The sequence below is a fragment of the Pteronotus mesoamericanus genome, unplaced genomic scaffold (assembly GCF_021234165.1).
Source record: "Pteronotus mesoamericanus isolate MK-2021 breed Mesoamerican mustached bat unplaced genomic scaffold, CSHL_Meso_final scaffold_85, whole genome shotgun sequence".
Lineage (NCBI taxonomy): Eukaryota > Metazoa > Chordata > Mammalia > Chiroptera > Mormoopidae > Pteronotus > Pteronotus mesoamericanus.
Genome location: NW_026555329.1, coordinates 30152379 through 30180364, shown reverse-complemented (window position 1 = coordinate 30180364; position 27986 = coordinate 30152379). Strand labels below are relative to the sequence as shown.

General features: G+C 34.3%; 1 protein-coding gene across 3 annotated transcripts in view; it reads right to left on the bottom strand.

Moving 5' to 3' along the window:
• Positions 1-27986, bottom strand: part of CACNA2D1 (calcium voltage-gated channel auxiliary subunit alpha2delta 1) — a 551478-nt gene that overhangs the window by 210952 nt on the left and 312540 nt on the right. For all 3 annotated transcript variants that reach the window (XR_008528338.1, XR_008528337.1, XM_054564312.1), the window contains exon 7: positions 7576-7707. Coding sequence is in view for 1 of the 3 variants with exons in the window: in XM_054564312.1 (XP_054420287.1) it covers positions 7576-7707 (132 nt within the window). In the remaining 2 variants the exon portion in view is untranslated. The remainder of the gene's footprint in view (positions 1-7575; positions 7708-27986) is intronic.

Below are 27986 nucleotides of genomic sequence, written 5' to 3'. Positions count from 1 at the left end.
AACTTTAATGAGAATTAGGTTTATTAGTCAACTAAGATAATTAGGCCAATTAGAATATGTCAAAAAATACATACTACTGAGCTTCTCCTTGACTGAGAAATTTCCTTCTTATTAGTGACTGTAATATAAAATGACTTATTCACTTTAAATGACTAATCATGTTTCGGTGAAATAGTAAGTTTAAATATAGCCCTCTTCCAACTATGCCAGCCCTGATATAGTTAGTGCAAATAAAATGGTAAATTTATACTGATTCTTTCAATTTGCATTTGCAGAAAATTTGAGCCAGTGAGACAAAATATCAAGTACTTTTTTTTTTTATTTTTGTGGTAGAATTAGCATGCTGGTAAGCATGTCAGGACACTTTTGACTCATTCTGAATAATAGCTGACTTCCAAGTTAAAATTTTAATTTTAAAATTAAGATATTAAATAAATTATATCCTACTTTCAGTACAGTGCTGTGCTGGTTATAGATTTATTGCCTCTCAGCTCTAAATTCACCTTTTTAACTTGGTCTATAAAAATGGATCTGGGCATGTGAGCAATTTTTATTTTATCAACAGCACAATTTTAAGCTTTGTCAGCCACCATGAGTGAAAAGTGGCTAACCAATGAATTTGATAAATTATTTAATAAAACTGGATGAAAGTCACATCTAAATTAGATTCCTGAATTCTTTGCATATCACATTAATCTAGGATTTTTGTTTTCACTATAATTGTCAATTGAAATTGACTGTGGTCAGCATTACCATGCTCCATAAAATTTGCATCTATCTTTAAAGATGGAAAAAGGGATCATAATTTACCATATAAGCTAGACCATTCAATTTTGTTATAGCACAGTAATTTTAAACCCTTTTTATTTCATGACATACATAAGCTAATTTCTAAAATTTTGTGGCACACCAAAAAATATATTTTTTGCCAATCTAACAAAAAATAGGTATAATTTTGATTAATTCACATCAAACAGCTATTGTTGTCTTGGCTGTTGTCATTTTTCTATTTGACAATCTAAGGGAAAAGTGGTCAGCGCCCCTGACTAAATAGTTAGCTACTGCATATTTCAAAAATTCTTGCAGCACACTGGTTCAAAATCACTGATATAGCATGTAATCCTAAATGGTTTATATATAAAAACATTAAGAATCTTCTCTTAGAAATCTTCTGAGATAGCTACTCTTAGGATATAATTAACAATGTGCCTTCTTCTGTGATATTACTAATTAATTTGTTATAAAATCCCATTGTGGAATTTAACTGGTACATTATTTATATAAGCTCAGAATTATGGAAGATCAAATAGTAGTAAGAATTAATAACCTTACAGTGCAACTCCCTAAAACGATCAGGTTCATAATGATGCACAATGAAAGAGATATCTTTTAAGAAGAAATCAGAGCTTCTAAAATCCCAGCAAAAAGTGAAATGTTGCTCAGTTTAGCTGTCCCTTTTGCTGTCCAATAAGATTTTGGATGATATGAGAACGGGGCAGAAATGACAGCCTACAATGAGCGTATACCATTTCTGAATGCCAAAGTTAAGGGTGCTTATAAACATTTATAAGAATGTGTTCCTCTAATCAAAAATGAATCCTGGGTATATCTCTGACTAAATCTATTTAACTACAATTCTATTTCACATGATATTTAAGGTGCACTCTGTTGGTTGTTGAACTGTGATTTAAAAAGGTGTTTAACTGTACATTAAGTCCTCTGTAGATACAAAGGAGGTCTGAGAATTTGTAGTCCCTGGCTGGGCAGACATTCATAAAATAAAACCTGAGTGCTGGGTGAGAAGGGTGAAGTGATTAAGCAAAGAAAAAAAGGATCCGTGGGCACAGAAAACAGTATGGTGACTGCTGTCAGAGGGAAGGGGGTCGGGGGAGGTAGAAGAGTGTAAAGGGGGAATAAATGGTGGTGGAAGGAGACTTGACTTGGGGTGGTGAGCACAAAATACAATATACAGATGATGCATTATAGAACTGTGTATCTGCAACCTATATAATTTTATTAACCAATGTTACCCCAGTAAGTGCAGCAAAAAGTAAAAACAAAACTTCACAATGGAATGAGTGGACAGAATTTTGGTGAATAACTAGCAGCCTTTGCATCAGATGCAGATGAACAACTAGAAAATGAGTAAGATCCACTATTATAACATTGAATTCTGTGTTTTCAGCAACGTCTTCAAGCAAATCACCTTCAGTATGAGAGAAAGAAGAACAGACTACATTTATAACCCAGTAAATATATAAAAGGTTTTGGACTTAAGAATAATTCGTAGACTAAATCTCAGGGCTAAGATTGCTTGCACAAGAAACTCAATAGAAAAAAAATAATGAGACGTCAACTAAGTATTGTTGATATTGTTTGTGTTGTCAAAGAAACCACAAGCCTAGTCTGCAGAAATCTTGTAATTGCTATAAATCCTGAAGCAATTTTTGGGCTCTAAACCTGTACCCTAAACAACATTCTCTGAAAACTGTTTATTCCCAAGCACACCCTTCAGATATGTCAGAAAGGGCTACAGAACTAACATGATCAGCAGTGGCCTGATGGGCTAACTACGAAACTCATTTCATGCAAAGAATAGGGGGTCTTTGTATTTCTTGCTTGCTGGATTGTGGTAAATACCATGGATCAGTAATTGCTCTGTAATTTTTACTCTTTTTACAAACGTCAGTTTTTACTTGAGTCATCCAGAAGACACCAGCATCGTACACTAGTTATCTGGGCAGTGATAAGAATCATACAGAGTAAGTAACTAGTATTCTGCTGTATTTTAAGGAACCATATTAGGAAAAAGCATATCCACATGCACAGAATTCCATGTGATACTAGGTATTGAGCTGAATGTGCTAACTTATTGGGACTTTGAATTATCTCCTATGGGAAGGAGGTAAGTGTGTTCATGAGTGGAAGGAAGTGTATGCAGAGACTGCACTGCCAGAGGAACACTGACCAAGCTTCAGTATACATTTTTTCTTCTTCCTTTTAGTAATAGTGCTCCTCAAGTGTTAACTGACTGACTAATAGAAACTATACTTCTCCATCTCTCTCACTATGGTGAAGTATTATGATAAAATTCTAGGCAATAACATTTGATCAGAAGTGATGTGTATGTGTATATATATATGTAATTTTTGTTTTTGGTCATGCTGTTTGCCTTCTACTAACTTTTTCCTTTTTTTGTTTGTTCTCAACTGGATGTGATGGTCTTGATCCAGTTTTAATCATACATATGAGGACAACAACCTAAGAAATGGCAATTATTCATTTGGCCAAAATGTCCATTTAGTTTTTTCCGTAAAATAAAAGACATATTTTTCATTTTCACCAATAACTTTATTGATTTGGATAATTTGATTATGTCAGCTATCTCTCGCATTGATAATTACAGAACCTCAGTTGCTGCAAACTTCAAAGGTCAGAATTACCCTAACCAATATATTTATCTAGTAGGAGTTTATCGGAAAGAAATAGACATAACCTCTGTAATGTTAGTCATTGTTTAAGTAACTGAATCAATATCTTGATACAGGTCAGAACTTCTCCTAGTTATACAACCTGGATCAAGTTCTAAAGCTTGGAGAATGGACAGGAGGCAAACTCTTCATAAGAGTGTTTAAAATCAGCCTCTTTATTTTCTCTACATTCTTATATCTTTTTAGGAGAAAATTATTTTGGCCCTAGGAACCTATTTATTGCCATATTATATTTATGTTTCTGGGTATTTTTTATGTCTCACACCATTTATATAATCAATGCTTAATTTTGGGGAAGGCATATGTTTCTGAAAATTAACTTATCCCCAAATAATGACATATTAAGTTTTCAAATGTTGAATGACCAAATCCTTACAGCACAGAACCACAGAAGAGATTCATGTGTAGAAGAAAATACTTGAAGGTAGTCATTCCAATTGGGTAAATGTTAATACAAACAGTCTATTCTTTGTACCTTCTTTAAAATTGTCTTCTCCGGTTGGATACAGCCTAGTGTAGAACTCAGATGAGTTTTGGACCTAGTCTTCCTAGACTTTTCATTAGATATATAAATTTGGATAAATTACTTCCCCTTTCCAGTAGAATGGAGGTAACAGAGTTTCTGCTGCTAAGGGTAATAGCTAAGATTCAATGGTTTATACACATAAGCACTTGGAAGTTGCCATATAATGAACACTCCGTATGTGGATATTTTAAAATAGAATCATGGAGTTACTAAAACTATTTATTATAGATTACAGATTTTGAAAATAGTATATTATTATAATTTATGCTTAGATTTTAACCATTTAAAAGCATATTGCTGTGACTAGGGCTTGGAACATCACACTGTTTGCCTATCCTACTCCATGCCCATGATGCTTGCACGTATCACCCACTCAATAAAGCTTCCAGGGATCTAAAAACTAACTTTGCAGATTTACTTCAGAAAGTCCATGGAGAACACCAGCATAGGTAAGACCGTGGGATAGCAAAGGTGTACATTCAGACGTCTAGGTAATTAGAATTCTATGTTTCCTGCGCTGGCCACCTGGTTTTCCCCCCCTTGTTTCATTTTATATAGAGACTGAGTTTTCTCGGATACTTGTTTACAGCTCTAGTACCTATGATCTTCACTCATTTATCCAGTTTAATTTAACAAAAACCTATTATGCACTATATGCAAGGCACTGTATTAGGTGATACAGGACATACTTATATACAAGTAGTCTGCAGTTACTTACACTGCAATGCTTTTCAAAAAGAGAATACGCTAAACAAATTCTGAAAGAAGATAACATTTGATAGATGTTGTTATAGATAAAAACAAAGTTCTCTGAGAGAACCAAGTAAAGAAAGGCTGCTTTTGTGAAAGCCCAATTTCCTCAAATTGGCTAAGGGTCTATCAAATACTCACTTCATAAAAAACCAAAAAATAATTCTTTGGGCTACCTTGTCATTTGCTATTAGATATTTAAAATCTATTTGATCTCTTTTTCGAAAAGTGTTACATAACTCAAGAACAACTGGAGAAGAGAAAAAGAAAAAATGAAGGGTTGAGGAGGAGAAGGAAGATGAAAAGAAGGAAGAAGAGGGGAAGTGTGAATTGGGGTCAAAGTGTAGAAAATTTCCCTGTACAAGATGAGTAAGTCCTTGAAATCTTCTGTATAGCAGTGTGTCTGTAGTTGACAGTATTATATTGTATACTTAAAAATTTTGCTAAGTGGGTAAATCTAATGTTTAGTGTTCTAGCACAAAAATATAATAATAAACAAAAGAGTAGGAAAAAACATTTGGAAATGATGGATAGGTTTATGGCATTGATTATGGGGATGGTATGACAGTTGTATATATTAAGTGCAGCTTTCTGTAAGCCAAAAAAAACAAAAAATAAAATAAAAAGGACGATAGTTTCAATAAAGTTGAAATTACACTGAGTATATTCCACATCAGTCCAGAAAGCCATTTTGAATAACCTCTTCTAATAGGTAAATGAATTCAGCCTATCAGTCATTCAGTGAATCAATTTGTCTGCCAAACCATTGCTCAAAAACTAGGTGTTTCAGGAGATCACAGGGTTTCTTCCACAGTTAATGTTCTGGGGGAAATTTGGGGGGGATTCAGATAAATTAAATATTTAAACATCTTTTCCAAAATAAAGTGGACAAATAGGCAACAACTTTAAAAAAAAATCAAACCATCACACTCAATTAGCATTTAAAATGAAATAATTGAAAATGGTTAAATAGTGCGTTTACAAGTTAACCGCTATTTGTAAAACAAGGCCTCTTCGATAAGCACTTACAACAGCAGCCTACCCTCACTTCCTTCTCCTGACCCCAGGGTTCTCTCTCTCCCTTCTCTTGCAGTCTTCCCTTTCCTCTCCTTCCGGTTTCTCTCTTGCAGTCCTGATTTGTCTCTCTTTCTTACCATCATCAACTTCCGTCTGTGACTGAGCTCATGGTATCTCATGAGTATCCTAATTTTCTTTCATCTTTTCGTCCTTTCACTCAACTGCTCATCTATGGAATTTTGTAATGAAGCAATATATTATGAAATACTTAAAAGCTATATAATGCTATAAGGTACCGATAAATTTATGCTTACATTTGCATATACTGGATAGGTTATTGGGTGTCAAATTCCTATTCTTCAAAATTATACTTATAAATGTTTAATAAGACCTGCTATAACTTTAAGGTTTATCATATCAGGTTTATTATGTACATGAATTATGTTTTTTCCCTTTTATTATCTTATATAGAGTTCTAAAATTTTCAATATCCTGATATATGATATTTAACATATTAATAACATGAGTATTTTAGAAAGGTTGCATTATACTAAATATTTCTGTAAGTAGAAAATTCCACTAGTATAACAACCTATGTAATATTTTCCCTTCATCAAACATTAACATTAATATTTTATTAACTCATGATTTTTTCAACATTGAAATACAAAGTAGGCCCTTCCTAGTGCACTGTATTTCTGCAAAAAAATAACTGTCACTGATCTTACCACTTTTCATTTGTGCCCATGAAGTTATATGTCTTTAGCTAATTAATGCCTTTGCCTGATTGAGCTGACTTACTGTTATTCATTTCTATTGCCATACAAACCTAGGTATTACCTAATTTCCATTTCACCCCCATTTCACTGTTGTGATTTATTGTGACATTCTGTTTGTTAAACATGTTTAGTAAAACTCAAGTATCAGAAAAAAATTCTCCTCTATACTGTTTAAAGTCTAATTATTTAATATATCCCATAACTGAGGGCATGTCTTTGAGAAAGAAAATGCATTTGTGTTTGTTAGCTGGTTCTTAAAGGTAGAGAAACAGGCATTTCACTAAAAATTCTTTCAACGGTTTCCCAGAGTTTACTAGTGATTAACTTTTCATTTTTGCTATATAGATTTATTTTTCCATGCCCTTCTTTTTAAGAAAATGTAAAGGCCATTACAAAGGGTTTATTCATTTCAATGTATAAAATATATTCATCTTCATTGACATTGGACATGTGTATATAATTGCTGAGATGCTCTGAAAATTAATTCAAACTGACAAATAAGGAAGCTCTATTTTTATTAAAATATCATACTCATTTTAACAAATCCACATTTATTGATTAAAGAATAGAATCAACACTTTTTTTTTATACAGAAGCACAGACTCAAAATCTGTAGAGAAATATTTCAATTAGTTTCTAAAAATTCTATTCAGTTCTCAATCTAACTCACAACTTGGTCCATCCTGAAGGGTTGGATCTTCATCTCAGAGTTGTTTTAGGATTCAGGACAACCTCCTGTGCCTGCTCCTGCCCTCACAGCAATGGCCTAATTCTAGGTGCCAACACTCTAGCTGCTCCTTGGATGTCTTGGTTTGAAGTAATTTTGGGACATATATAGCATTGTAAGGAGAAACAGTCTTTCCTTTTAAAAGTAACAAGGGAACTATCTTTTTTTTTTTTTAGTGTAGGAAAAGGTAACAGAGTGTTCTCAAGAAACATTAAGTCTGGGACTTGAGATTCTATCTGGTACTTCTGATTTTATCTGGTACCTATTAAGTCACTAAGCACGTACCTGGATAATATCGGGCCAGGCCTGTGGCACTGCCAAACACCTGCCACAACAAGGAAGGGTCTTCATCTCGATTTTTTTTGAAAACTTCATCTAAGGCACTTGTCCAGTTGAGTTCATTTAATACAATTGTTGCTAAAAAAAAAAAAAGAATTATGTAAATTGATAATTGATAATTGACTCTGTCTTCATTGATTTGCAAAATAGTTAGACATTTTCATTGCTTTACCTATAAAATTAATCCAGGAGCTATCAAAATGTTTAGACATGGAATTGTATCTTCAAACAGATTTTTATAGGGCAAAGGCTTTTCATCGTTTTGGGCTGGGTAATTCTTTGTTGGAAGAGCTTCCTGTGCTTTGCAGAATGTTTAGCAGCATCTCTGGCCTCTGCCCACTAGATGCCAGTACCATCCCCCTGATGTGAGCAGCAAAACTGTCTCCCGTCGTCAGCATCAGATAACCCATGGGGAGAAAAACTGCTCCCTGTTGAGCAAGGCTACAATACATAAAAGAGACAACAGCAGAGCTCTCCTGGTTGAAAAGGAATGGGAGACATCCCTCCCCTTCAGAGAGCTCTGAAGAAACCTACTGGACACCCTCAAACTACTGATGATTCTCTGTGATATATTAACATAATCTGCTCTGTTACCTGAATTTAAGAAAAAGATGTTTGTCTTTGATCACAGTTTAATAACTGTGTCTGTACAACAATAAGAATGTATACATTTTGACAAACAATTCATTGAGAGGTTTGACAATATCAGTGATAGAAATATGAAGTAGCTCATCCTTTATTACTACCTTTATGAACAGTGGTTTTTCATTTTTTCTAGTTAGCTCAATTAATAGTTAGAATATGGTGCTAATAAGGATCAGGTCATTGATTTTGATACCTACCTGTAATTGCTGACTTGGACAAGTACTACAAACATATGCCATTCGTTAAAATAAAAGAGAAGCATTATTATTGTGGGATAAACAAGGGCTAAAGTAGTATATACTTCTTAAATATGGGCTTCTGTCCTCATAGCATCCCGTGTCTAACATAATAAATATTTTACTGGCTTAGAATATTATTTTTTCTTTACACAAAAAAGATGGCAAGTAATCTCACACTTTTTTTTTTCTTTTAATAGGTACAATGCCTCCAGCAGATTAGCACATTGGACTTCTCTGTACTTTAGAATCTATGACCCAGACTGAACAGTGGAAATACCTTGGGATAAGGACTGGAGATACTCTTAAACTTCTAATCTTTTTGGTGACCACAGCAAATATATATAGGAAACAAATGCAATCATGTTTAAACCATGCGCAAGAGTTTTTAAAGGTAATATTTTTCAAAAAACAAACTTCTGTTAAGAAAGATGTAGAACATATGTGCTTATATATTAAAGTTTATCATTTATAAAAAAATGAAAACAGGGTATTTTTAAATTGTTCTGGGACCAGCATCCTAATGCATTTCTCATTATTGAAAACTAACAAGATTTCCATCTTTATAGACATGATTACTTCCAGAAATATCAGTGTGTGTGTGAATATTCATGAGCTGGGTCAGATTCATAGTGCATCTGAATACCACTGAATTAATCGCAAAAGCATGATTCAATGAACACTAAGTGATCAGTTATCTAAAAATTCTTATTCACACAGATAACCTGAACTGATACTCACTATTCATGAATATTTATAGTAGTATACAAAACATAAGAGAAAAAAAGGGGACATAGAATTTTTCTTTATAAACATTCATAAATTCAATAGTAATATTCCACTGAATTATGTTTATTTATGATCCAGATATATTTCATTAATCTCCAATCTAGTCTCTCTCTCCAATTTCCTTCACTATTTCATTCACATTAAGCAACACTGACATGTAATTATTTTTAATGTTTTTTCATTTGTTTTCAAGGCTGTTATTTTTTCTTAAATTTTATTTGATAATTTAACAACTGCTAAAGAGTAGGCTCTGATATACTGTGAATTATACTTTTATGTACTTGAGGAAAAAGTCAAGCTCTGAAATATTCTTACTATATTGGTGATATGTTTTAAAATTGGCAGTTTATACATCTGAAAGTTATCTTTTTTCAGATAAGGCATTATTGTAGTAGATTTCAAAAGGGCTTTCTCAAAATTTGATCATCTGCAAATGAGCAAAGCACATAAAATATTTGCAGAATAGGCCCTTGAATTGATTTTAAATTTTATTCAGAACAAAAGGTACTATTGTATACATATCCAAGGTTTATCAAGTTGGTGATAGCGTGTAGCAATGAGTGAGGATACAGATACTTCCATTTGTTATTGGATATTTATAAAGGCTTTTGGGTGTAATCTTTATTCCATTAGTCACAATCTTTATTTGAATATCCAGAGCAAGAAATCAAAATTCAGAGTTGGCCATGGGAGTGCAAAATGAGTATACTCACTTTAAAGAATTTGGCTGAAGCTGTCTTTCAAAAATGAACATAGTCTTTAACAGAGTATTTATTTTATGAAGAGACTATAGGTCTCCAGACCTCAATCAGAGAGTTTTAGAGCAAGAATTATTCCTTCATTCATACCATTCACTTTGCTTAAAACACCAAAACCACAAAGGAAAATATACTGCTGCACTAGGAAGATATTTTCTCAAGCTATATTGAAAGCAACTATCAGTATAAGAGAAAATGTGTAAAGTATCAAAGTAAAAACATAGGTATAAAAATATTTTAGATTGTTCTTGGTTGTCTATGTTTTTCTGGTCCACATTATGAATTACATTTGACTACTAAACATATTATTTTAGTATCCTGAAATGAGCAGATTTTTGTCTTAACCTTATAAAATGACATAGTAGCTTAATTCAGAATTATAAGGGGAGCCTGACATTTCTCCATTTCTACGCTATTAGCATAACTCAGAATAAACTATACTGAACTAACTGGGTAACCTACAGATGACAAAGTAGTAAAACTAATTCAGAATATTGGCCATGCTAAAACAAATTTATGCCATTTCCTGAATCTACTTTCTTCTCTTGCTACTTTCATTATATTTACACACACAATCTCTCTCTCTCCCTCAAATCAATAAATTAAAAAAATAATAAAATCCTAAGTACATTTTATTTAGGGAGATGATTTTGATCAACTATTCTGGCTACAATTGGATAAAAAGCCAGGAACATTTGAAAGTTAGAAGCTATTACTGGGACACCTTTTGCTTTATGTTACAGTTTGTGCAGTTAGGTTGCTGCTGCCTTTCCTTGGGCTTAGTATTTTTAGAGTCTCCTATTTTTCCTTATAGTATAGTACTTAAAATTAAAGGTATAAAACCTGATCCTTCCATAATGAAAAAAATAAAAGAAGACAAAATTACTTAAAAAATTATTCTCAGTCATTACTCTGGACTATGGAACTGTCTTGTTCATCCCTATAAACACTTGAAACTCAAAATGCAATTGTGGCACTCTTACTCAATGAAGTGCAATGGATTATGTTTTTACTTGTCAATGTAGTATATATCACAAACACTTTAAAAATGCAATTAGTATTCTATACATCACAATCTTTATTTGAAAGTCCAGAACAAGAAATCAAAAATATTTTATTTAATTGCCAAAACACAGATACAAGTTAGTAGCCAAATAATGTTTCAAACAATAATCTGAAATAAAAAATCTTTTAAAAATGTTTTTTGTCCACAAATAAAACTTTACATTTTATTTGGACTGGTATGCTTAAGAACATGGAAAATAGTTCTGTTTTTTATAAATTATTTAGCAGTATTTAAAATAATTGTATTTTTTATATTTCATCGATTATATATGGTATATATATATTGCATTTTTATTATTTGTATACTATGCAGGGGCAGGCAAAAGTAGGTTTACAGTTGCTTGTACTGAAAGTAGTAAAATAATTAATACATAATAATAAAAACATAAATTCTGTTTCATGTAAACTTACTTTTCCCCACCCCTGTATTCACTCACACCCTCCTTCTCCCACAACCCAAAAAATAATAATGCTTTACATTCACAGAAACTTCTAATTTCTTGTGTGAATGGATATTAGGAGTATATGAGTGACATTTTTTTTTCACTCTAGGAGTTACTGCTCAACAGTAATCCAGCCTTGAACCTACTGCCAGTAAAAAATGAACTTAAGCTAAGTATCTTATGGCTACTTTAAAAGCAATATTAGTCCTTCTTTTCAGTCAATGTTAAAGAAAGGAAGATTTTTATGTTTGTTAGAAAATTAGATTTTGCAAAAGTAAGTCTTTTATAGAAGACCAAGGCCAAGCCTATTAAAAGCAATGAATGCTGGGAAAGTAAACCTTGACTTTGGGGCCTCTATTCTGAGTGGTATAACAGGATTTTCACTGATAATTGATTCACAACGTCAAGTATACATCTCTATTCTTCTACCTAGTTTTCAAAAAGATGGCCTTGGCATTCAACAAATCTCTCTTTTAGAGTATTCTATTGTTCAGTCTGGCTTCTCAAGGGAAGAAAGGAAAATCCAATTTGTAACAGAATAAAAGAAGCAGTTTACATTGCTGATGATTCTTCTAAAACACATGACATGTCTATATCTGGTTAATGACATTGAATACAGAATTGTTCATAAGTTCTGAATGCAATCTTCTATAAACTTCAGCCCATAAATGTTGCACTGTTGATCCCACTTAAGTTTGAGTACATTTTGTTGACTTATTTGGGGTTCAGGGCCTTGCCATACATTGAAGGCACAATATGACTATTTCAAAAACTTTAAGGTGTTTATAACGTCAACCACAGCTTTGAAATGAAACAAATATATATAAAAGAGAAAGAGCTATTTTATGGTTTATTTAAAATATAAAGTAATTGGTAATCAAAAATATATTTTATAAAACATAAAATAGCTTTGATAAGACCTGTAGACATTGAAGCTAAAAATTGTTTTTGAGCCCTGGCTGGTGTGGCTCAGTGGACTAAGCACCGGACTGTGAAGTTAAGGGCCACCAGTCTGACTCCCAGGCAGGGCACACGCCTGGGCTGCAGGTCGGGTCGCCAGCGGGGAGCATGTGAGAGGCAACCATACACATTGATATTTCTTTCCATCTTTCTCTCTCTCTTCCCCTCTCTCTAAAAATAAATAAATAAAATATTTTTAAAAAATTGTTTTTTAAATGGTAATATTGATACAATTAAATAATTAAAACAAGAGAACTGGCCAAAGTGTTTACTGTACTATTTCTGCTTACTAACAATACCATTCTCTTATCAAAGCCTTGCATTGTAAATATACATATATATGTATATGTATATGTATATAAAACTATTGACACTAGTAATAATAAACAGGGTCAGTAATAATTATTAAGCACTTACTGCATGCTGCAGGTATATTAACTATTTCCTCTGCATTATCACATTTGACTTTAGCATGACTCTCTGAGTGATATACTAATATTATTTCCTATTTTAGATGACAAAAGTAAAGCTTAGAAAGAGCACACAATTTGCCAAAAAGCATAATTAAGTTGTAGAGACAGCATTCAAGCATGTCAGATTCCAAAATTCTCACTGTTTGGGACCTATTTATTTCTATGCTTTCATTATATGTTTAGCTCTAATTATTTAACATTTTAAATCTAAAAAAAGAGAGAGAGAGAGAGGGAGAGGGCATAGGTAAACACAGCTTGCCTCCTCACACAACTGCATCAAAATTACAATATAAAACCACCACCACTAGGAACAGTTAGAAATTGAGTTGAATGAAGTCCGACAGCTGCAGAAATAAAGAAACCACATCCATCCAGACTGATAGGAGGGGAGCAGACATGGAATGGGCGGGTCCCATGTCCACGTGTGATGGATAAAAATTAGGGAAGGACATTTTAGGAGCAAGAAGTCCCAGCCCCCACCAGCACCCCCAGCCCAGGGTTTCAGTGCCATGGAGATTAGGTCCCATAACTTCTGGCTGTGAAAACCAGCAGGGATTGGGTCAGTGGTAAAACTGCGGGAGTCCCAAGCAGTTCCTCTTAAAGAACTCACACAGGGACTTACTCGGACTCACTCTCTCTGAGCTCCAGCACCAGGGCAGCAGTTTGAAAGGCACCAGTGGCATAGACGGAGGAACTGAAGTGTATGGCAACAAGGAGAGAGCTGAGGGACAGAAAGGTGGGCAGAGGCCACTGTCCCTTTTCTGAACCCTCCCCTGACTGAGCCACAGAGCCATCAGGCTGGTGCCATATCTGAGACTCCAGCAACTTGGCACACTGTTTGCCCTGGCACACTGGAGATTTGCAGAGACTCTGTCCCACCAAACTGCTTTTCCATTTGAATGACTGGTCTTGGCTCAGGCTTCATCATTTCCTAAGTCCTCTTAAACAAGCAACAGCTGGCCTTAGTGAGGTCCCAGCCCCTGTACCTCTAGCTAAGTGGCCACAGCCTAAACACTAGCAGCAACCAGCCTAGGTTTCACAGCTTGGCATTGCCTGGGAATCTCCAAGCCCAGCAAAAGTAGCCGCCATCTCAGATTGCATTATAGCTCAGGCATAGTGGCCCCAGCAAAACATAGGTGGGGGCAACACCTGGGAAACCCCATAACCTGTGGACCCAGTGGACAGCTATAGACCATGTCAGAGCACCACCACCCTGCCCCTGCACAACTGATCCTCCACAGAAAGCAGAGATTGGCGGTCAGTGGTCACAGCCAGTCCTTGCAGTTGACCAGCCTGCGTAAATACCTCCCATTGACCCATCAACAGGTATCAAGGCTCAATTACAACAGGAGGGTGTACTCAGCCCATACCAAGAGTGCACCTTTAGTGCCCAGCTTGGGTGGCAGCAAGGCTGTGTCACTGGACCCTAGACGATGCCTACTACATTAGGCCACAATACTAAGACAGGGAGTCATAGCAGCTCTACCCAATACATAGAAACAACTACAGGGAGCCTGCCAAAATGAAGAGACAAAGATACAGGGCCCAAATGAAAGGATAGATCAAAACTCCAGAAAAAGACTAAACAAAATAGAGATAAGCAACCTATCAGATGCAGAGTTCAAAACACTGGTTATAAGGATGCTCAAGGAACTTAGTGAGGACCTCAACAGCATAAAAAAATTTCCAGTCAGAAACAAAGGATACACTAATTAAAATAAAGAACAATGTACAAGGAAAAAAACAGTAGAGTGTAGGAAGCTGAGAATCAAATCAATGATTTGGGACAGAAGGAGGCAGAAAACACCCAATACGGACAAAAAGAAAAATGAATCCAAGAAAGATGAGGACAGTATGAGTAGCCTCTGGGACAACTTCAAACTCTCCATTTGCCTCATAGGGGTGGCAAAAGGAGAAGAGAAAGAGCAAGAAATTGGAAATCTTTTTGAAAAAGTAAGGAAAGAAAAAGTCTTTAATTTGGTGAAGAAGATAGACACACAAGATAGCACAGAGAGTCCCAAACAAAATGAATGCAAAGAGGCCCACTCCAAGACACATCATAATTAAAATCCTAAAATTTAAAGATAAAGAGAGAATCTTAAAAGCAGCAAGAGAAAGAAGTTAGTTACCTACATTGGAATTCCCATAATACTGTCAGTTGATTTCTCAAAAGAAACTTTGCAGGCTAGAAGGAATTGGCAAAAAAAAAAAAAATATTCAAAGTCATGAAAAGCAGGCCCCTACAGCCAAGATTGCAATACCCAGCAATGATATTTAGAATCGAGGGGCAGAAAAAGACCTTCCCAGACAAGAAAAATACTAACTGAGTTCATCATCACCAACCATTATTAATGTTAAAGGGACTTATTTAGGAAAAAGAGGAAGATCAAAACTATGAATAACAAAATGGCAATAAATATATACCTATCAAAAATTGAATCTAAGAAACAAAGACTAAGCAAAACAAGAAGAACAGAGACAGAATCATGGATACAGAGAGGATTTTGATGGTTGCCAGATGGGAGGGGTGTGTGGGGGAGAGGGTGAAGGGGTGAGGGGATTAAGAAGTACAAATAGGGAGTTAAAGAATAGCCGTGGTGAGGGAAAGCACAGTACAGGAAACGGTGTAGCCAAAGAACTTACATGCAGGACCCATGGACATGAACAATGGTGTGGGGACTGCCTGGGAGACTAGGGGTTGCTGGGTGGAGGAGGGTAAAGGGGGAAAGATTGGAACAACTGTAATATCATAATCAATAAAATATAATTTAAAAATGCCTTTACAACACAGTGTTTTTTAATTGAGAGTAACTTTCCTCTCTAGGGGACATCCAGCAATGTCTAGAGACATTTTTGATTGTCATGGCTGGCGGGAAGCTATTGACTTCTGGCAGGTGGAGGCAGGGATACCCCAAAGATCCTACATTGCACAGAACATCCCCCCAAGAAGAAAGAATTACTAATATAGCAACAGTGCCCTGTTTTGGAAACCTGGCTCAAGCACAACTATAAACACAAGACAATGAATCCACTTTGTAAAAAGCAATATTCCCAATAAATATTGTCAACAAAAAGCTACAACAAAACTTCTTCAATGTGAAAGTTGATAAAATTTGTTAAACATCATTTCATAATATTAAATTATCTCAATATTTCAGGCTACCCTTTGATACCCTTTAGGTTGAGCACATTTTCATTTTAGTCCCAGACACTCTAACACACTGTTCTGATACCTGAAAACATAAGGGTTCAAAGCTATTTTTAGGCCATTAAATGTAATCACCCCACCTCCTGCTTCTGTATATTCAAAGAATATTAGAGTTCTGCTGTGATTTGTTGTGGTTATTTTTAATGATTCAACACTTACGTGTGATTCTAAACTAAATTTACTTCATTTCTATAGCAAATGTTCATTTTTATCCTATAGTAAATAAGGTAGTCATTAGAAGAGTTGCATTCGACAGATGAGCTAAGCCAGATGTCACTTATTTTTATTCATTATCCCTAAACTCTATAAAGAAAAATGTTAATAAGAAGAACACCCCTGATCCAATTAAGTGCACAGACAAAAAGAATCTACTTTAAGGACTAGACAGTGTGCATAAATATTAAAATGAATGAATCTTTTCAGTTGATTTGGCTAAGGGAATCTCATCTAACCCTAGTGTAAATGAAAGATTAATAAAATACAGGGAGATAGGAAGAACAAATCTAATCTCTCTAATCACTTTGCAGGCATCAGACTCCACCTCCCACTGAGGATGGGAGAACAGAAGGCTCCAAGGCATATATAGACCCTGATGAGGAGATAAGCCTTATTCCTACAGTTAATTTGGTACAAATATTAAAAGGCCCTGTCCTTGTCAATTCTCTAACCTCCATATTACTGAGATTTCTGGTCCTGCTCCTTATGTCTTTCGTTTCCCATAAATTGAGCGCCTGGCTAATACCCAGGACACAGCTGTTCTGCTTTAATGAATTCTGCAAATAGCGGAGCACATAGAGGGAGCTCAGAAGAAATCCATTTTATTATTAAAGAAAATAAGAATAATGCAAGGGGAATAGACGACTCTAGGATTTAATGCTGTATTTACTAATTGAAGGATTTTAAACGTCACTTTCAATAAAATTATAATTGTAATATTTTTCTTGGATGGTGTAGAGATTTTGCATAAAATAACAAGAATAGAAGGCAAAGTAAAAACTTTGTTTTTATCTTTCAAGCATTCTAAATTTTTTCTACTCCTAACATTATCATACACACACACATATACACTCACAATTAGTGACTTTCTTAGTGAAGAGACTATCACTGGTATGACAGGCTACTTAAAAAGAATCATTTAACCTCCTGTGCTTTTGTGGTTCTTTCCTCTAAAAAAGAACATAAATACACTAAGGATCCTAGATAGTCTTCACGGTTAGTGTTTATGTCAGATAAGTTTGTGAATAAAAAGGAATCAACAAACATGATTTTATTATAGTCCTTTCCTTAGCTGGGTTAAATGTCACATGGACATTCCTTTAGATGTCTCACACAGAAAATAGTTTCTTGTTTACAGTTCTGTATATTGTTTTAGTCTTTTCAGTTACTTTCTTTTACTTGAACGATGAACATATCTCTGGATTTATTTTGTAATAAAGCCACATCCCTTCTGTTCACCCCTTAATTTATTTAAAAGCTCTCATATTATGACTCTTCATTAAAAACCAGTTAAAATATAATTTATAATTTAAAATAGAAAAATATATTTAAAATATATTTAAAATATAATTTTAAATTTGGGAACATTGCTTAATTTATAAATATAAACCAGGAACTTTAAAATAATCACCTGAAGAAGACAGCACAATTTCTTCCATTGATACAAAATCACTTTCATCATAAATTCAACTATTTGTAATTAAGTTGTTTAAAAAAAACTTAAATATCTATTTTTATATATTGGAAGAGATGACATTTTGTCACTTAGTAACTGCACAATAAATGCTGCCTTACAATTATCATTACTATCTTATTTCCCTCTTAACACTCAGCATTTAAAAGGTTTTTAAAAAATGATGGAGGAATTCTGATTGAGCTGCTAAGATACTAGGATGAATGATGAAAACCTAGCATTCTCTTCTCTCCTGAAGGAACCTTTGCCCTTACCTCAAGCCTAAGCTAATGCCCACCAGCATTGTTTAATCTCCTTGCTATAAATTTCATGAAGAAAACTGTGTGTTAACCTTTCCAAAATAATTTACATTGTTATAAGAGCATAAAAACTAAAAAAAAAAAAAATCACTCTAGATAGTATAATGTCCTAGGTTTCATGAGAAGATGATTTTTATAATGGGATATTCCCAGGGCCCCCTGAAATGGCAGCACATTGGCGAATGCTGCTGGGATAGCGCAGGCGCACTAAAATTCTGGTAGAAGAAATTAAATCATCTAAGGTCTAATACACATACCAGATATAACACATAGAGAACTATACACACACAGCTCTGTTACAGCTGAGAGAAAACTCCGGGTGAGAATCACAGACCAAGTCAGATATGGGAAACCTCTTGCCTTTGCTCTGACTCCTTAATTGCATAGGGAATTTAGTGTCTCCATACAAAGTTGGATTGCTGAATCCAAAATGGAGGATCAAAAAGGATTGAAGCCGACTAATGAGACATGGTTCAAGAAGAAGGATGACAAGTCCCCCAGGGACTGGAGTGATACTGTCAATAAGGCACACACTGCTTGCTACTTAGGGGTTTGTTCAACCAGTTTTAGAATAAAGAATTGCCTGGTGATTTAAAGATGGAAAGATAAAATGCATTGAAACACAGTATATGGTAGATGGCTGTAATCAACAACAAATCACTTGGTTTAAACACTATTCACTGCTTCAGAGTGAAACTAAACAAAATAATTCAAAATTAAATTACAGATTGTTACTTCCAGAGTCATGTTACCTGAAGGTATGAATACAATTGAATACCATTTCTAAGACAACAACATGCAGTTAATATGTTTATATCTCCACTTGCACACAAAGAATTTCCCTAATGTATATAAACACACACATGCAAAGCATTCATAAAGTTGTTATTTATACAGAAAGACGTCTATATACAAAAAGAAAAACAAATATAGCAACTTGGTCAGTTTTCAGGATGTTTACAACATAGCATGATTTCTTCATATTTTAATATACTTCTTATAATTATTGACATTAAACATATTTATCAGCCCTAACTACTGCATTGTTCAGCCAATACCTTAATAATATAGGAACGATTCTTTTTCTACTCTAATGTCATGCATTTTTAAATTTGCATTCATACATTGATATCATCCCACAAATGTTTAAATTTATAAAAGTCAAATTGGTTGAAGAAGCTCAAGTTATCCTGACGTAGCTTTAAAATATTATAAATAAATCAACACCTGCTCAAAGTAAATACTTCACACATAAGCTTTTAAAAATGGCTTCAAGACTTTTGGTCTGATAAAACACAATAGAAGACAGTAAATGACCGGGAGGTTCTAGCTCCTACATATCTCTCATCTTCTTTCACTCTCATCTTTCCACTCACTTACGTCTTTTGTAATAACCTATAAAAAGTCTCCCTGCTCTTTCACCCATTCTTCCCACTGCTGCCACAGTATTCCCTTGGGCAAATGCCCCCCTTAATGAAAAGTTTTCAGTTATTCTCTGTAAACCCTGATCTTCTACGATAGGCTTCTATCCAATCTTTGACCTTTTCTCCCATTGCTCTTCCATGCACCCACGCCACAATTAATGACTTCTGTCCTTCCCAGACAACACAGTGTTGACTTGTCCCTCCCATGCCATACTCTGTCATACTGTCTACTCCATTTGGACTGTTTGCCACCACATTTGCTTGTTAAGATTATTCCTTCTTTTTGAGGTCTTAATTATATGTATTGGGGTAACACTGGTTAATAAAATTGCATATGCTTCAAGTGTACAATTCTATGATACATCATCTATATATTGCATTGTGTGCCTACCACCCAAAGTCAAATCTTCTTCCTTCACTGTATATTTGATCCCCTTTATCCTTTATAATCCCCCTTCCCCCTTCCCTCTGGTAACCACTATACTGTTGTCTGGGTCTGTGAGTCTTTGTTTCTTTATTTTTCTTGTTTGTTCATTTGTTGCTTTGTTTTATATCCCGCATGTGAGTGAAATCATATGGTTCTTAACTTTTCCTGTCTGACAAGCATCATGCTCTCTTTAGGGTGTTCTTTGATTTTCCTATCCCACTGTCCCCTCACCTAGCCAAGTATAACTCCTTGCCCACTCTGCTAGGCTTTTTCTATACATGTGTCTCTATTAAAATATTTCCCATACTTCACTATACTTGTTTATTTGCATGCATTCCATTATTCTGCCTTGCTTTAGCGTAGGCACCACACATTATTTCTATTTTCTCCAATACCTAGAATTTGGTGAAAGAGATGATGAAATGTGAAAAATCTTGGTTTAATGCATAATTGTACAATACTGGGCAGGCTACACAATTGTATAGGATTTCAGTTTTTCTACTAGAAGATGGAGAAAACAGTACCTATGATATCTAAGGTTGTTATAAAAATTAAAATGTAATGCTATCCTTAATGTGTAATAGGCATTCAGTGAATAGTAATGACTAATATGTTTAGACATTCAAAAATATTTTAATAAATTACAAATTAAATGAATATATTAATTGAGTATCTCATGTGCTGGGTCATCATTTTAAGTGAGAGGAAATTTTCAGTAAGTAAAAAATTTTCAGTTATCAGCCTTAATTGTGTTATACCACATCTGAGCAAGTGTAAATGGTCCAGTAATTCCTTTTTCTCCCTTCTACCCAAAGAGATAGGTAAATGGTGGTGTTATAAGAAGTAGGGGGATGGAATCATTCTGTTTTTCTTTTTGCTTCACCTCAAGTTCTGTGATTCATCAACCCCTTTTAATGCAGATGTTTTGCAAAAACTGATATAAAACTGTGGTTGTTTTAGGAAGTCCTTTTAATCAATAAACATTTCTAAGGCTTTTCTATGAAGTACTTCCCAATTTGTATGCTAATCATCTGATTTCCATCATACACTTACCTAACAAATATTTACTGAACACCTTTTATATGTCAGCGACTTTTCTAAGCTCTTCAGCAGAAGTTGGCAAACATTTTCTTAAAGGGCCAGATAAGAAATACTGTAGGTGTGTGATCCACATAGTCTCTTAACAACTACTCACTTTGCAGCTATCAGACAAAAACAGCCATGGGCAACACATAAGTGAATTAATGTGACTGTGTTAAAGAATAAAACTTTATTTACAAAAACATTTGATGGGACAGTTGGCCATAGTTTGCTGCCTCCTTCTCCAAGGCCACAGGGCCATCAAGAAAGACCATCCTTCTAATGTCCTAGTGGAGGAGATACACAGTAAACAAATAAATAAGAACATGTAAGGACATCATAGGTACTCTTTGAAGAATTAAAGCTGGGAATGCCATAGAGATAGACTAGGTGGTTACTTTAAGATTGGGTCTTCAGGTATGTTCCCACTTAAGAAATATATTTTGTCTGAAAGAAAAAGAACTCACCATGGAAAGATTGATATAAGGCATTTTATTAAGATAATAGACTAAAGATACTGACAAATGTAAATGCATAGTATTTAATGCATTTAATGGTATCAACAGAGTGGCCTTTTGATCTAGTATGCTATTTTAAAGGATAGAATCCCACATGATTTTCCTACAACAGCAAAAAACACAAACAGATGCATACAGTGCAAAGAAATATTGTGACAGATTAAAAATGGTTCGGACATTTTTACTGTAATAGATGGGCTCCTAATGAGGTGAAGGTCTAATTCCAGCATTGCATCCAATCATTCAAAAACACTTAATAATCCTTGAAACTAAAATCAAATAAATTGTGATCATTCTTCTCAAGTTTCTCTAAGTCTAACAGAGATCACAGGTGAATCAAAGCATCTTAAATCAAATTTTGTTTTTGTATCACAGACCCTATTCACTGTACCTGTCTATCAGAAGCTATGTAAATGTTTTGAGGACTGGGGGAAGGGTGGTCACAGAAGACTTCCTGGAGCAGGTGACACACAGTGTTAAAGTAGAGTGGTGGATAGGTGGAAAGAGGGTTTGGTGGATGACTCTGTGCATACCCTGCGCAGGACACATAGACAGGAATGACAACAACAACAACAAAGACAAGACATTCCTGGAGGTCACCATTCAAAATGGTAAGTGAAAGGGGAATGTAGGACAACGGCAGCAATGATAAGATTAAAGACACACTGTTATGATAATCCAGAAGTACTAAATACAAAATACTTTTATTCTGAGAATTATAGAGAGCCATATAAGCTAAAGTATAAAGTAATCACATTTGCACCCGAGAGTTCACCCAGAAACCAGTGTGAAATGAGCTTGACTACGCACTGAAAGCAGCTGGACGTCAACGGGGAAGGCAAAATAGGAAGCTAGGATGGTCAGGCAGGGGAGGAATAGTAATGGTCTGCCCTGAAAAGGCAGTGGCGGACATAGGAAATGAAAGTAGGTACAAAAAGTATTGAGGAGAAATAATCTACAGACCACAGTGTCAGACGGTTGGAAAGGGAAGAGGGAAGGCTTGGTTTTCTGACGTGGGCCTGGATAGTACTATTAACAAAGATAGGAAAATTGGAGGAGAGGTATATTTGGGGGAAAGGATGATGAATTCAATTTTGAACATAATGTGAGGTACCTGTGAGATATCTATTACACAGGATTACTCAAAAGGCAATACAAGAAAGAGGTATGAAACCGAGGAAGTCTGTATGGAAGAGTCAGATTTGGGAGTCATTGTTTCAGTGGCCGTTGGAACTATCTGGCTCGTATGAAGTCAGCAGTTATTGGCACCATAACCTCTAGGAATCTTTAAGTATTAAAAAGCTTCACTTATCAGAGAGAGATTGCCAAAAGGAACAAATAGGGACCTAACTCTCATAAACCACATCTTTTCCATAAAAACTCATTGGTGGGTAGAATACTTTAATATGTTTTGTTTTCATTTAACTAATATAGCACAATGGGCCCTTCAAATATGATTTTCACATCTGCATTAAAATAAGAGTACTCAATATAAATTCCATATATCTGTGTATGACTCACAGTCCATCAAGAAGAGAAAATGTGAAAAGATATAAAAACCAATAAAAATCCATTATCTTCTAATGCATTTTTTTAATTTTGTATTTTTAAAATAGTTATTGACTTAAATCAGATGCTCAGGGATACAATGACTGCATCTCTTGTATGTGAAGCACATTAATACTTGCTGTGCACTGGGAGAATAAGCAATTTCCCTTCTGCCTCCCTTAGAATGATGAGGTAATCCATTGTGCCTTTATACTTAAGAGAGCCTCAAGAGACTGAGGCTCGATGATTACATGGTCTTATAAGACCATAAAGTTCTAACATAGGACTCATATATGTATTATAAAGACACTTCAAATTGCCAAACACACTCTCCTTACCATTATTGTGAAGCTCTCTTCTACAATTCACTCACACCTTTGACTTTTGGAAATGATTTAAACCTGCATCAGAAGCTCTGAATGCATGAATGCCATCCAGCCTCATGCATCAGAAAGCAAGAGTGACAAGATTTAATTACTTAGAAACATATGAGATTTTTCTTCCTAAAAAGGAAACTTCAAACAACCTTCAGTAAAATTTAATATCAGAAAGTAACAGTAAAATTTAATATCAGAGGCTAACATACAGATCACAACTTTTTAAATCTTCTATCTCATAAAACAGAAAATTAGGCACATAAGAAGTAACACATGCAACTTAAATTTTAAACACATAGTCACTATTCTATGATCTAAACAAGTTTTATTGAAATAAACATTAGCATTCTTCCCAAAATGTATTTTCTTTGATATTAATCTTATTCATATTTTTAAAAGAAGTCTTTACTTTCTTATCACATTGTATTTTGAATCAAACTGACAAAAGCCCAGGATCTTTTACATTATTTGTCAGTTTCTCTGGTCTCCAAATAAGTCTGAAGCAAAGTCTTTGCATTTCTTTGATTCAATTGAAATGTATGTATTTTTATATAAATATATATGTGTATATATATTCTACTAAAGTGTCAATTGTCCATTTTCATGCCTTTTCACCTGATATTTGTAAATGTGACATGCCCAAAATTTTTTGTTTAAAACCAAAAGAATGCACATTTTATTGTTCACATTTTTGGAAGCAAATTCAATTTACATATTCTTAAACAAGCTAGCAATACCTTCTTAGACAAGAAGGTGGGGAGGAGTGTGTATGCATCACCACGGGTACCACATCATATTATTCCATCCTTTATTTAAACCACAGTATACTTATGTGTAATTGATAACATTTAATTAACTCATTTTCAAAACATTTAGTTATAATAGGCCTTCTAGACGAGCGGTCCCCAACCGCTCATCTTTTGGCACCAGGGACCGGTTCATAACAGGGGTCCCTGAGGATTGGGGACCCCTGTTCTAGACACTGCCAAAATTTCACATGATTATTTTCTCATTAGATAAAAACACATTTTTTATGACTTTGAAAAACAGATATAATGATATTGAGATTGAATTTTCTGTTTCTTTTTATTCTCAAAAAAGATTCTCTTGAACATAAATTTATGTCCTCACTTTCAAGGATATGCCCAGTGATTTTTTTTAATACCACTTGGTGTCCATTTTGTTAATCATTTATAAAGGTTACTATTTTTTAAATCAAATACAAAAATCTAATGTTACTGTTTTAATAAAAGATAAAGTAATTCTTTTATTAAAGTTAATATATTTTTTCACAGATATTTTTAATTTTTTTAGCGTAAAGATGCGTTCATTAAAATTCACTGAAACTCATGGACATTGTTATGTCCATTTCTAAACAATTTTTTTCTCTCCCTTGGTTCACAATAAATTGAAATTTATGCTATCAACATCAAAATATAGACTATGGAATAATACTTTTTTCCTAGATTAAAATATTTTTATCTGAAATTTCAATCAATACACAGCTTACTCGAAATAGCTCCACACAAGTGACATATATATGTGAAATGTATACATATATGCATTTATGCAAAGTAAAATGAGGATTAAGTAAGAGATAGGGAATGGTATTCTAAATGTTTTCATTTTTCAAAATATATCAAACAAAAGTCTTTTTTTCAAAAGTCTTTTTGGGTCAAAACTGATATCTTTAACCTTTTTTTTTTCTAGTAACTGCTTTAATGTCATTTTCTAAGTAGAACCATGGACTTGACTTTTGAAATAAAAACAGAATTTAAAATTTAGGAATATTTTTCATTGATCTAGGTCACATTATTTAAATGAGAGACAGATGTAAATGCAGACACTATACATGTAATATTCTTTTATAACCTCCTCATCTGGGAGATTCTTATATACATAAAATTATATAAATAGATTAAGTTTGTAGTAACTGTATAGTAACAATATGAAACTCTAAGGAAGAAAACAACTATGTACATGTAACAGTGTATGTTACCAAAAGAATTTGGAGTTTGAAATTAAGAATGTCTTGGTCAGAACAGATTTCTCAACTTTCACTCTACCAAACCTCCTACATCTTTATCATTATAGAAAATCTAAACTCATCATGGCTAACTCTTAGGGAGGCATACAGGAGAAGGTGGGTCACGTACGGCATCTACATTATTTATCCAGAAATTCAACAAATCAACACCAGTAAAATGTTAGAGGAGAGATGGAGCGCATAAGACAGATAAAAATACGTGTTTCAAAATAAAACTTTTAAATAATATTTATTATTAAATTCAAATCAGTAAGACATATAATATTCTTATTTGGTCTACTGATAAAATATTTCCAACTCTAAGAAATAATAAAATTTTCTTCATTATAAAAATAATGAAAAATAAATAAAGCTGAGTTTAGCAATGCTACAGTTACAATAATGGCATTATAATATGATGTGGTCCTCTGTAATGAAACACTGTGTTTTTTAAAAGATTTTATTTATTTATTTTAGGAAGGGAAGAGAGGGAGAGAGAAAAACATCAGTGTGTGGTTGCCTCTTGTGTGCCCCTACTGGGGACCTGGCCCACAGTCCAGGTATGTGCCCTGACTGGGAATTGAACCAGCAACCCCTTGCTTCACAGGCTGGCACTCAATCCACAAAGCCACACCAGCCAGGGCCAAAAATATTGTATTTTATTAAAATATATGTACTTAAGAATATATATAAGAAAGAACACGTATACACATTTTATAGACTATTAACCCAGGTTAAATGCAAATCTCTTTACTTAAATGTGGTCTCTAGCCAAGTGATTACAGAATACATGATAGTTCAAATATATTTTGTGATAACTACAGATTGTATAATTGTGTCAGTAGAAAGAGTACTTAACATCACACTGTAAATAATGGATTAATTTTTGAGTTTATGAAACAAGCTAATAAATTGGAAATAATATAATTTCAACATATAAGATTTATATACTTTTTTAATACTTTGATTTGACTGGTGACTTAGAAATGAGCAAAAATATAAGTTTAAAACTGTCAGGCTCTGAAATCAATTTATCATCAACCTCCTGAGAGAATAAACTGATTTTTTGTTTTCCCTACGCTGTCAAAATGTTTACAATCTGAAGTAAGGAGAAAGAGACAAAGAATGAAAAACTGAGAATAAGAGAATGAAAATGACATTTATTTTGTAGCTCTAGATAAGAGAAATCTGATTGATAAGGACTTTAATGTTGGGTAAAATTGTCCTAAGATTTATTTTAGAGATAAAACTTTAGATTAAAATTTTGATTTTTAAACATTTTAGGAAAATTAGCCAAAAGTATCAGAACATATTTGTTGTGTAAGAGTATGTGTGTATGCATATCATATTATATGTATGCATATAAATATGTATATGATTTCAGTAGGTTAAACGTCACAGTAGTTTGCTTGTTAGTTTTTCTGACATCTTCCAAATACACTGATTATAGTTGGTGCATTTGTGTGTTGACAAGAGAGTAGACTTTGTAGTATGCCTTCATTCAACCCAGGGACCTAGACTGATGAAGGATTCATCCTGCTGATCCCATCGATCCGGTCATGAGAGGAAAGAGAATTCCAGAGGTTCTAATGCTGGCAATGAAATCCACCAACTTGAAAGTCACACATATCACTCCCACCACAACTCAATGGACAGCAATAGTGAAGTATCACTACCCTGCTGCACATGCAAATGTGTGTAATCTACCTGTGTCTGAAGGAGAGTTCCGATACAGTTGACGAATGCAGTCTCTACTAAGCCTCATCAAACTACAATACATGGATTGAAGATGTATTTATGAAATGGACTTCTACACAGCAGAAAGAAAGAAGGAACTGCTACCTTTTGCAACAACATGGATGGAACTGGAGAGCATTATGCTAAGTGAAATAAGCCAGGTGGTGAAAGACAAGTACCATATGGTCTCACCTATAAATGCAACTTAATCAACCAAACAAACAAATGAGCAAAATAGAATCAGAGACTTGGAAATAAAGAACAAACTGACAGTGACTAGAGGGGAGGGGGATAACAGGGGAAAGGAGGGGAAGGGGCAAGAAAAGGAACACAAATAGAGGGCTCATGGGCATGGACAATGGGAGGGACTGACTGTGTGAGTGGGGGGATGGGGTAGGGGTGAGAAATGGGGATAAGGTGGGATGACTGTAACTGAACAACAATAAAAAAATAACAAAGAAATGACCTATAAACTAGACAACCATGGCCTCTCTTTTAGTTATGATCTATGAGGAATAACACAGAGGACTAAAAACCAAAGGCAGAAAGTCAAGATGTCTTTGGAATGATCAGTGGGACATGGTTCCATGAGAAAACTATTTTGAATGGAGTAGAAGATCTGTTTTGATCAAGGCATAAGAAAAGATTGACCAA